Source organism: Vitis vinifera, chromosome 4 (assembly GCF_030704535.1).
Source record: "Vitis vinifera cultivar Pinot Noir 40024 chromosome 4, ASM3070453v1".
NCBI classification, from domain to species: Eukaryota; Viridiplantae; Streptophyta; class Magnoliopsida; order Vitales; family Vitaceae; genus Vitis; species Vitis vinifera.
The window spans coordinates 22,423,912-22,436,400 of NC_081808.1; the positions used below are offsets into that span (position 1 = coordinate 22,423,912).

The window sequence follows — 12,489 nt, forward strand, 5'->3', positions numbered from 1 at the left end:
ATTTTCAAAATAATTTCATTTATTTTTTATCTTTTATATAAAAATTAAATAATTTATAAATATAAATAATAAAAATAAAATATACTACACATCAAGTTGGAAACCTTTCGCCATCTTACCATGTGCTAGGAAGCAAACTAGAAACTTAATAATTTAAAGGATAAACTCTTTAGATAATTCTTTTAAAAAAATATAAATAATAAAAATAAAATAAAACTATAAAATTTAAAAGTCTATTTAATTTTCAAAATAATTTAATTTATTTTTCATATTTTATATAAAAATTAAATAATTTATAAATATAAATAATAAAAATAAAATAAAACTACAAAATTTAAAAGTTTATTTAATTTTCAAAATAATTTCATTTATTTTTCATCTTTTATATAAAAATTAAATAATTTATAAATAATTTCATCACATGTTTCTTCTATCATTCTAATTTGATATTTTTCTCACCTCTTCTCTGATTCAAAATAAGGGAAGTATGAGACAAAATTTTCAACCAATGACAACTAATTATATTTAGTTAAAACTTCAAGCAAGGTAAGTGAAATTAACTTGCATTTTTGTTTTTCCTCTCTAACAGCGAAGTTGGACTAGTAAAACTTAAAAATGGGTATACTTATAGTGCTGTAACGTGTATCAAAGAGCCTGCATGTCAAAAATGCTTTAAGAAAAGAAGAAGCGAACATGATAGCAGAGTCATAATGCGATAGGTTCATTCATTCAAGAGTTGATTTTAATCATCCTTGCAATTATTTTAACTTTTGCTTGAAGGACAAGGTGTTGCCATAACTTGTCACGATCGAGCAGTGGAAAAATGACTAGTTCGATCCTATGCTCTAAGGTAATTCGTAGATGCTTCCTCTCAAAAACTACACTGGAATTCATTGGAAAGAAACTGAAAGCATTTTCTCATTCATATATCAGAAGATCTTATTTTTGCACAAAAACCAATTTTCCAGTACATAGGAAAATTGCGTCCGGTTATTTATTAGTAGCTAGACACTGGTAGTATACATAGTATACTTGCTAAGAGTACTTAGCACTTTTCCACGCCAGCAGGAAGGCTTCTTAGCTGCCGGTGGTAAGATCATGGCTTGATGGCTTGTCACCTTGTGGGGTCATCCAGTACCAGATAGCCGTCTGAAAAGATGCAGTTGGGTCTTTGGTTACCAGCTCTGGATTGTTTACAAGATCTGCTCCGATGGCCTTACCCGCTGCCTCATAATTGTAGTTGCTGGTGGAAACAATGGCCAAAGTCAGAAATGAAGCAATGTCTCTGAATTATTAATCTAGTGGAAAGGACTGAGACACTTACTGAGCGAGTTTGATGGGTACACATGCATTTTTGTCATCTGGGGTATTAAAAAATGGTCATTTTAGAGTTAGTTCACAAAATAAGAATAATACTTACATGACCAGCAGTTAAGAAGCTAAGTGATTGAACTAACCTGTGGTCTGCGCAAAGAAAGCTGCAACCTCCTTCTTGCGAGTGTCCATGTCCCCAGTGGTGCCAAAGCCGCTGAAAGAGCGAGCGGCATTGATGAAAGCATCGTAATTGAAGAGTTCACGATTGGCACATTTTGAAAGCATTTGGTTGAAATCGGAAGGGGTGATGACAGTGCTAATGTCATCGACTGTATTTGCTTCAACGGCTGAAGCACCACCCCTACACTGGCTCTGGCAACCCACTCCACAGTATGGCCTAGTACTGCCGCAGTACCCATATTGGCTGCAACATAGGCCCCCTGCGCATCTCTTACCTCTAGCCTGTCTCCCACATTGTTGTGCGGAGATTCCTGAAAGGCAAACTAAAGCAAGGAGAATCACAGCCAAGAGCCTCATCTTTTCTCACTCTTAGTATGTGTCTAGTGTGTGGTGCATGCATGATACTGAGAGCATACATTTATAGTGTAACATGTCGGTTCTCCTTGGCTGTGTTCAATTCAAAGATGGTGGTCAAGAAACGCTCGCGACTTTTAGGTGGTGTTCTTTTGTGGAAAAATGCACAAAAGAACAATGGTTTCAGCTGATGCTGAGGTAATACCTTTGATTTTCTCTAATGGTTTCAATGCAGTTTTAGGTCTTTACAAATTAAGGGCTACGAAACGTGGCAGAAATGTTTCCCTTGCATCATTATCTTTTGTATCATGCCGATTCAGTTTTGAATCAGACAAACAATGTGAAGACTTCAGTGAAGTGCAAAATTATATTTCCGCAATGCAAAGCCTTTCAATCTTCATAGTGAGCCAGGTGTTAGAAGGTAAAGACAGGCACATGAAAGCAGGAGCCAGATGCCACATAGATAGGAAAGGGTAGTGCATGGACTGCAAATTTTGGTTCATGTTAAAGAGAAAAGAAGATAAGAATGGTGAAACCAGGCTATCAGTAGAGCCAACCTCCAGAGATTTCAGAGCTTTCCAGAGTGATTAACCTAGAGATCTCACAATTATGTTCTACCAGTGGGAACCTACACCCAAACTGGAAATTAGTTAATGGTTGTAGGATTGGCTGGACTGGATCACATTCTCCCACCTCTAACCTTGCTTTCTGTTCTATCAGTAATAAGGATTATTAGATCAGTAGATTAATTTGCTTCTTAAATGGAAGCATAATCAATTTTATGAAAAACTACATCACATATGATTGATCAGATCGATCCAAGAAGCACGGGGCACAGCAGTTTGACAAAATGAGACATTTTATATATGAAATTCAGATATATCTGCCAAGGCTACCCTGGTTCATTCTAGAACAGGACTCCACTCTAATGGAAAATAAATGGATGGTATGCAATATCGACTGCTTCATTGCAAACTTACGGGATGATCATTTGGACTGTAGAACATCAACGGCCAACAAATACTTAAGTTGCAAATATATAAACCAAAATGAATGGGCTTTTACTTTAATTCTCAAGTAAGCTAGCTCTTTCACCTAGTTTAGGCTTTTGGAAAGTGCCCGTCTAAATGAATTTCCTATTGAGTTTAGTTTTTCATGTGATAGAATTTTCACTGAAATTCAATTAATTTTCCAGTTCCATTCCTTTTATATCTATATTTGGTGCATAAGATTGTTTCAGAGTAACTGTAAACATGTACACACTAAGAGGAAAGGGGAAAAAACATACAAATTAAGTTGATTAGGCAGTGATACAAGATTAAAATACGAATGGGACGTCCATAAAGAACGATTTATAAAAGTAAAAAAAAAAAACACACACACCCACACATGCACATACATCCGGGATGCCCTTGTGCTTGTTCAATATTTAAAGAATACAGTTCTCGGGGCTATTCATTTAAGATAAAATTATCAAATAAGGTGGGCTAAATATGATAATAACCAAATTTGATAATTCTTGTGAAGACAAAATAAAATAGGAGAGACTCCCTCAAAGGCCATTTAGCAAGATAATGGGCCAAAATTTCATTACTATCCTTTACCTAAAGTGACTAAATTTTTTTGGAGCATTTAAAGTGCCCTAAAAAGCTGAAATTTTATTTTTAGGGCACTTAAAGCTTGTGGCCCCACATTAACTCTAATTAATAAACACTTAATTTTAAAATCAAAAGTTTGGTTTTTAACCCTTATAAATTAAAATTATGATAACATTATAATTTGGTATCTAAAACATACCAAAATACTTCTAAAAAGTATTTTCAAAACATTGAATGTGTTTTCTAAAACATTTCTTTTTTTACTATAATTTTTACTTTTATTTACAAAAAAAAAAAAGACAAAAAAGAAGAAGAAGACTAGTTCCATAATTATTATGTAATAAGAATGATGATTTTTTTCATAATTTTAAATTGATAAATCGTGTTTTTAAATTAAGGAAGAAGAAATATCTAATTTTTTTTATTTGGATTATCTAAAAGAATTAGAAAAGAATGTAGAATGCTTAATCATCTTTAGTTTTTTATAATTAGATACTTTTAAAAAATATATGATTTTTATATTTATTTATTTTCCTTTTTTCCTTTGCAAAATGTTTTTATCTTAATTTTATGTTTTTTTCTTTCGATGTATCAAGTTAGATGTCAATACACTAGAAATGAGTATGGATCTAATGCTCATTCATAAAGATTTAACTCTTATAGAATTGATGAAAAGAGGTATATTTATTATCAAATCAATTTGTTTGTCTGTAAAAAATGATGGACAATTTATCATGTACCAAATTATAGGTATTTCATTGGTTCATAAGAGTAAATATCAAACTAATCAAAGATACCAAGAAAAAAAAAATGGTGATAATAAGAATTTTGATTATTCAGTGTAACAATCAATGAGGTGTAAAAAAATATCTCTAATACTATTATTTTGACTTTTTCATTTCCAAAATTTTCTCCATTGTCCTTTAATGTAAGTTTTGTTTTAGAACTTGTTTTAATTTTTCTTCATTCTTGCTCTTTAATCTCTCTTCATAGACTTGCAATAATCTCATAGTTAAATTGATCACTGGTCATAAAATCTAAATTTTCAATAGTCAAAACGATTTGACTTCAAATTTAAAAATCAAAGTACTTCTTTCAATCATAAGAGTTTTAGTCAAATTTGTATCATTTTTTTAATCAATTCACAATTGCCAATACTCTACAAAAATAATTGGAAATTGATCTCAATTCTTTTATGTTCAGATTTTCATATTCTCCTCTAAAACTTTGCAGATTAACTTTTTGTCCCTTGTCTACTAGCTTTGTTTGTGTTTTGTATTATCTTTGATACATCCTTGGAGGTAGTTGCAATTGAAATCTTGTCAAAAGTACCTTCCTCCATTGATTAATAGAAAGTTACAAGTAACTCTCCAATAATCCTATTATATGCTATATTTAGATTTCATTTTCAAAGATACTTGTAATTAAACTGGTTATCATATGCTATATATTTTTAAGTTTCTTTTTCATCCCTTTCCATGTCATAGGGTGACAATTTCGGCTTCTTTGTTTGACTACAAAGTCATCAATTAATATTGTTGGATTATGAAATCTTACTCAATTTTATTACGTTACACAATGAATGTTGGGGATCAATTAAGCTCTTCATCAAGCTTGCAATGGTCGAACTATCTTATAAGCTCTCTACGATTGAAGGGTGTGACACTTTGAGGAGAAGTTTTTTATTTGTTGAATGATAAGATTCCTCTCTTGTTGTACTTAACCCTCATATGATTTAGTGATTTCGTTAGCAACTAAAAAAATATACACAACTACAATTAAGGAGAAGAAAAACCTTCATCATTATTATAACTTTTTTATCTTTATTTGATTAGTGTGAGGAGTGAAGGCAAATCCAATTTGTGTTTCAGTTCTATGGCCCTAGTCAGCCTCTGTCCAATCATGACTAGGCGTTCTTCGCTTTAAAAAAGATAAATAAATTGGGTGGGGTGTTGTTGTGTGATGGTTATCCTTATCCAGACCGTGAAATATCAATGGCCATCCAATAACCTGCAACTAGACATCATCATTACTCCTCCGGGAAAAAAAAAATGAGGAATAAAAAGGTTTCTGATGCAATGGGCCTCAAATTACGTTGATGCCTTCGATCTTTGTCCCTTACCAGCACGTACACATATTCTTTTGGTTTTTATATTAAGGTTTATGGTCTGACTCAGAATTCATATCACTATTCCAGTTCGAAGAATCCAGATCAATGCTCTGCAAATCACATGCTATGCACTTTCTACCATAAGATTCTTAGGGATAAAGAATCTCCAATCGATCCACACTTTATGGCACAGTGATGTGCTCATCGTACCAACTTGAATATCATTTTAAATTGCTTCTGTCGTCTCATTTTTAGATCTCACATGGCAATTAATTTGCAGAGGCAATTAATTTGCAATGTACCAAATAAGCACTAAGCAACCCAGTTCCAATTAAATTGACCGGTGACTTAATGATGTGGTTTTTTAAAATATATAATAAAGTTTAAAATTTGTTTAGTAGTAATTTTAAAAAATATTTCCAATTTTTATAATACTTAAAAGATAAATTTTTTAAATATTATAAAGATTATAAATATTTTTTAAAATCATTATCAAATACATTTTTAAAGTACTTTAATAATGATTTTGATAAATATTTTTAATCTTTTTAACGCTTGAATTATAATTTTTTTTAAAAGGTTATAAACACTTACTATAATCACGGACTATAATTACCAAGAATTAATGGAGCACGGATTCTCATCCATATGATACAATATTAATGTGATTGATAGAACAAATTTAATTTTCCATTGCACAGGAAAATTTGGTCTCATTATTTATATTCTTAGTTGAACATGTTGGTGCATTAGCTATTCAATCCCTCTAGGTAGTTTCATCACTGAGATCACAAACTTTCAGTACATTTGGTAGCATAACTTCACACAGCATTGAGAATAGGCAAAAGGCCTTTGATTTTAGCAATCCAAGTTGTCGCCATAGCCAATCTGCAACATGACTCAGCACCTCTTATAGAACCCAATCCAATCATAAGAAACTTGAGTTGCATGGGTCCTTGACTCCTCGCCCATAATATTGTTTACCAGCAGGGCATGGCCACGATGGGGACGTCCAGTAGCTTGTTCTCTTCCCTTAAGAATATATATATATATATATATATATATAGAGAGAGAGAGAGAGAGAGAGAGAGCTAAAAAAGCTGTTAGGTTTGCAGAAAAGAAGGAAAAATGAGAGCATGTTATTTCCTTTGCCATTCACTGTATTATATACAGGTTATAAGAAATATGTGTAAGCTGTATACAAGAGATATGGGTGAGCTACATGTGTATAATTGAGGGAGAGAACATGGATATAAGAGATTCGCAGAGAAAATGGGTAGCGATTGCTACCAAAAATGGATATATGATGATCATTTATCATGAAGAGAAAGGAAGTAAACATTTAAATAAGCAGAATGTCAGACAGCTTAGGAATGACAATCAATTATCCGAGTGTAAACATGTAGCATAAAAGAAGGAAAGCAAGGCCAACATGTGATGGCGATAATAATGATGATTGACGATCCTAAAAAGTCCTCTAATCATCTTACAGTGTTGTAATGAACAATCATTCACCTCATACATTGAAGCCTTAATATTCCTAGGAAGCTAGCTTTAAATGTCCTACCTCAGTGAAAATGGTCACCATTCACGATTACTCATCCCATGTACTAAAGATGTGATCGTCCTTGTACATTGAGGAACAAACACCACGAAGATAATTGATCATTCTTACCAATCTTTGATCACCCTTGTGGAAATTCTTAATCTTGATTAGAGCTCAATTCCTATGGATATACCTATTATCCATAAAATTATTTTATCCTCTTCTTTAAACATGATCCTGAATTGCAAAAGTTGTGAAATCAATCGGTTGAATGTATTCAAGAATTATAGTAGATGTTCATTTTTGTCATAAGTAGACTATACTACTTCTTCACATATAACTTCTTTGAGAAGGTTTTCATCATGCACAATCACTCTAAACCATTACAAATATCTTCTACCATGGCTTTATCGAGTTCATATTATATATTGCCTCATTAAAAAGATTTAAATGGATCACACTAGCAACCTTATTAATTATTATTTATCTCTTAAACATCTCATTTGTCATATATAGTCTTACACACTTTTTGTTCAATGAATAGATTTTTAATTTGTTGTTGCATCAGAAAATTTATTTCCATAAAATTTTACTATTTTGTGCTTAACCCCAAAGATTATATATCAATTACGATATTATTTGATATAGAGAATCAGATGAGAAATAAATTAAAAATAATAATAATAAACAACTAAACAATCACATGAGAACACATGATAAAACAAGGTTGCAAAGTATATCTATGTTCATGCGACGAAAGGAAATAAATTTATTATAGTAATTAAAGTCCTAAAAACTTTTAAATCCTAATTTTTTTTTTTTACAAAAAATGAATCATCATTTCAATCAAAATGTCTTCATCATATAATTGTACAGCAAAATCTTAAGAATAACATATTTTCTAATAAAAAATTATGTAAATAAAAATATTAAAAATAGACTCAAAATTGCTAGCTTTTGAGATTCTTTTCAACAGTCACTTCAAAGAATTTTAAGTAAACAACTCTAGTGGGCTCATTTAGTGGATAGCAATGAGGCCATTAAGAGGACGATAGAGTATCAGTCGGTTGTATCCTAATCCCACGATGCCACTCTCATCCCTGTAAAGGCGAGAATTTATGAATTAATTTGCACAAAAAGGAGCGTCATGCAACTATAGCCAAATTACGTGACGTTCTCATCCTGATCACTCACCACCGTACATTTTTTTCCCTTTTATATTAGGTTTTATGGGCTGAGTCAGAAATCACATGAATGCCCTTCTTATACCGTCATTCTTGTTCTTCTCCTGATCAAGGGGAAGAACAATACTTGGACTGCATTCATGGAGGGTCTGATTCAATGTTCTGCGAATTACGTGCCCTTGTCTCCTATATGCTTCTTAGAGAGAGCAGCTGTTGTTTATGGAGATAAAGACTCCATCATTTATGGCACGGTGAGGTATACCTGGAGAGACACTCTTCAACGATGTGTCAACCTGGCTTCTGCTCTGTCACGTCTGGAGATTTTCCCTGGTGATGTGGTAAAGTTTGCTCAGCCTTCCTTGGAATACTTGATTAATACCTTGTCCTTATTGAATCAATGGGCTGCAGTACTCAGCTCTTCCTTTTGCTTAATTATTATTATTATTATTATTATTTAACTTTGAAAAGAATATCACCCCCTCAAAATTAATTTAAACTCGAAGAAGTTTAACGTTCAAAATTTGTAGAATCAAAATTAAGAAGCTTTTGTAGAGGAACCTTCTGAATAGCTGACTGTAAGTAAACGATGGAAGCCAGGGGTCAACTGCGTAGTACAAAGTGATGTAACATGGAAGTACTAATCTCTTATCAATTGTTTAATTTCTCAATTATTTTTCATTGGCAAAGATTATGGAGATGGAGACATTAGTACGCATGTTATTTAAGTATAATGGTCATTTAAATAAGCACCTGGTAGTGGGTGCACAAACTAGTGTCCTACACCGATTAGTCACGTCTTTCTTTGTTCCGTCCTTTCTAATTATGGTGACAACATGTAGAGAATATGCTTGCGTGAGTGGATTTGTTCATTCAAAGTCTTCTTATTTTTTTTTCTATAAGGACAATATTATATATGTCAAGGTTGAGAATCTTGTAGTTATGTCACATCAACATGATGTAATTTTAATTTTGATTCATATGATTTTTTTTTAATTGGCTTTTACGTGCTAAATTGACATGTATCAAGTGATACAATCATGTTATGTATTTAGATGTTATTATATTTTATTAGACTCAATCATTTTGTATCTTATTTCTTATTGTTTATACTCAATCTTATTTTTAAAATTTTTCTATTTTCTTTACTTTTTAATTATTTTTATGATAATTTTTATATCAAATACTATTAACAATTTATACTATTGTTTAAACCTTTCTCAAATTAATTAAATAAATATTTAAAAAGTTATAGAATAATTCTTAAATCATAAAAATAAATTCACTTTTTTAAGAATATTATAATCATTTAAGTAGTGTTTTTTATTTAATTTTAAATAGAATTAGAAACTAAATATTGTTTAATAGTATTAAGTATCAAATTATTTATTTTTATAATATTTTATTTCTATTAAATATTAAAAAATAAAGAAAAAGCTAAATACATTGACTTTTTCTATTTAAAAAAAAATTTAAATTTGAAAGTAAATTTCTTTCAATAAAAAACAAACACCTTCCAAAACAAAAATTATCATCAATTGATTTTTTTTTCTTACTACAACATTTTCTTTCTATCTTTATCTTTTTTTCAAGACTCCCTATCGAAATCTTTTTTTAATTTTTTTTATTCTCTTCTTTATTCTTCGTATGATATATTTCCATCTTTGGTTCTCCCTTTCAATAATAAATTACACTCCGGTTCCCCCTTTGAATATTAAATTCTTGTTGCTTTTATTTCAATATGGGTTTAAAGTAGGCATGAAGAACAAAAATAAAACTTTGGTATGGTCCATGAATCTACTTATAATTAAGAGAAGATTACACATTGATTTTTTATATATATTTAATTCATTACCTCGAACATTAACTTTTTGAAGTCAACCAAACTTACGCGGTAGTTCTATAATACAATTCTATTCATGGCCACTATCATTAAGGATTAATTTAGAAGTATCTCTGTGGAATCCCAAATGAAAGAACAAGTTTCTTTCCGAAGCCACAATGGAAGGCACAAATTTTTAATCAAGGCGCACTGAGATGAAGTCTAAATGCTTAAAGTAGATTCTCTATCCTTGAATTCATTCTTAGATGGTTGTTGCACTTAATAAATTGATTTCCATGGTTTCCCAGTATACCCTGATATTCAAATCATTGAAACAACAAATGCTTCCTGAATCTTGAATTATGTCACCTATTTGAAAATAGTTTGTTCTATGGCAAGTTGAAGCTTTGAAACCTTGCTTTTGTCCATGGCAGGTCGCAGCTTTGGCCCCAAACATACCAGCCCTCTACGAATTGCATTTTGGTGTTCCAATGGCTGGGGCAATTCTATCTGCTCTTAACCCAAGGCTGGACTCAACCATGTTGGCATTGATACTACAGCAGTTAGAGGCCAAAATCATTTTTGTAGACTACCAATTCCTTCAAGTCTTCCTACAAGCATTAGACATTCTCTCAGAGGCCAAAATTAAGCCACCCATCCTTGTCCTGATATTGGAGTGTTGTCATCCAGCAACATTCTCCAGTACTATTGAAAAAATCCCAGCTGGTAACTTGGATTATGATGGCCTTCTTGCTATGGGACAGCCTGATTTTGAGATAATACGACCCAGCAATGAGTGTACTCCCATCTCTGTGAATTACACTTCAGGCTCTACGGGGAATCCGAAAGGGGTAGTATACAGTCATAGAGCAGCCTATCTCAATTCCCTGGCCGTAATATTTCGCAGTGATTTGAAACAAATGCCTGTGTTTCTATGGACAGTTGACATGTTTCGCTGCAATGGCTGGTGCTTCCCCTGGACAGTGGCTGCTCTTTGTGGAACCAATATCTGCCTTAGAAAAGTATCTGCCAAAGTCATTTATGGTGCTATATTTCTTCACAATGTAACTCACTTTTGTGGTGCGCCTTCCCTTTTGAACTTAATTGCAGATGCAGCAGTCACTGATCAGAGGCCACTTCCCCACAAGGTTGATATAGTGATTGCTGGTGCCTTGCCACCACCTCAAGTTCTCATGAAGGTTGTAGAATTGGGATTCAATGTGACGCATTCATATGGGATGACAGAAGCCCTTGGTCCTGTGACAGCCAGACTGTGGCACCCAGAGCCAAATTCTTACCAACACGCAAAGATAAAGTGTTGCCAAGGGCTTCACAACCTGATAATGGAAGGGGTTGATGTAAAAGATCCAAGTACCATGAAAAGCGTACCACGTGATAGGAAAACTATCGGCGAGGTGATGTTTAGGGGGAATACTATGATGATGGGGTACCATAAAAATTTGAAAGCCACTCAAGAAGCTTTTAGAGGCGGGTGGTATCGGACTGGGGACCTCGCAGTCATGCATCCCGACGGTTACATACAGATGAAGGACCGCTCCAAGGATGTGATCATTTCTGGGGTAAAGACTATAAGCACCATCGAGATAGAGGCAGTGCTAGTTGGTCATCCAATGGTTATGGAGGTCGCTGTTGTTGGAAGACCTGATGATTGTTTGGGAGAGACGCCATGTGCGTTTCTAAAGTTGAAGGAAGGGTGTGCTACAAGTGCTGACGAGATCACTAATTTTTGTGCAGAGCGATTGCCGACTTATATGGTTCCCCAAACCATAATTTTTGGAGATTTACCGGTCAATTCCACTGGAAAGATACAAAAATTTGTTCTCAGGGAAAAGGCTAAGGCGGTAGGCAAACTTCCACCCTGATGATCTAAAAATCGCAGTTGTCTTTTGATAAAAGACATGGTGTTTTATGGTTGATATATGTATATATATGATAAAAGACATCTTGTGTGTTTATGGTTTTGTAAGGAGTATGCACAAAAGAGTGATTTATATATATTATGGGTACTAACCCGGCTCTCAAAGCCCATAGATGCACTCACGCGTGGGAATGAAATCTTAATTGGTCCTAAGCTTAACCTATAAAGATAAGGTGGCTCTAAACATAAGGGAGTGGGTTAAAGGGATCCCTAACAAAATTGATCGTACCATCCTACGGTACGTAACCCTCTATACGCCTCCGAAGAAACGGGGTGCTTCCATGTAATGTGGTCATCACCTCTACACATGCACTACCTCGCTTCCCAGGGGGTTTCCTAATGACAAGGTTCTCACATCTCTCAACACTCAAGGGTAATCTATTGTGGATAATGATGTGTGTGGGTGCATCCGAAAACCTATGATCTAAAATAAACAAAGAAAACA

At 33.2% G+C, this 12,489-nt stretch overlaps 2 protein-coding genes across 2 annotated transcripts; one reads left to right on the forward strand and one right to left on the reverse strand.

Annotated features, from left to right (window-relative positions):
* Positions 1-893: 893 nt before the first annotated feature.
* Positions 894-1,897, reverse strand: LOC100255900 (endochitinase). The gene is made up of 3 exons (XM_002270184.4): positions 1,458-1,897; positions 1,325-1,361; positions 894-1,243 (listed from the first exon to the last, which is right to left on the reverse strand). The coding sequence occupies exons 1-3, from the start codon at positions 1,849-1,851 to the stop codon at positions 1,078-1,080; spliced, it is 597 nt and encodes a 198-aa protein (XP_002270220.2). The 5' UTR covers positions 1,852-1,897; the 3' UTR covers positions 894-1,077.
* Positions 1,898-8,426: 6,529 nt separating this feature from the next.
* Positions 8,427-12,059, forward strand: LOC100261122 (butanoate--CoA ligase AAE1-like). Its single transcript, XM_059736488.1, has 2 exons — positions 8,427-8,624; positions 10,540-12,059. Exons 1-2 carry the CDS (start codon positions 8,427-8,429, stop codon positions 11,986-11,988), a joined length of 1,647 nt encoding a protein of 548 aa, XP_059592471.1. The 3' UTR covers positions 11,989-12,059.
* The last annotated feature ends 430 nt before the right edge of the window (positions 12,060-12,489 follow it).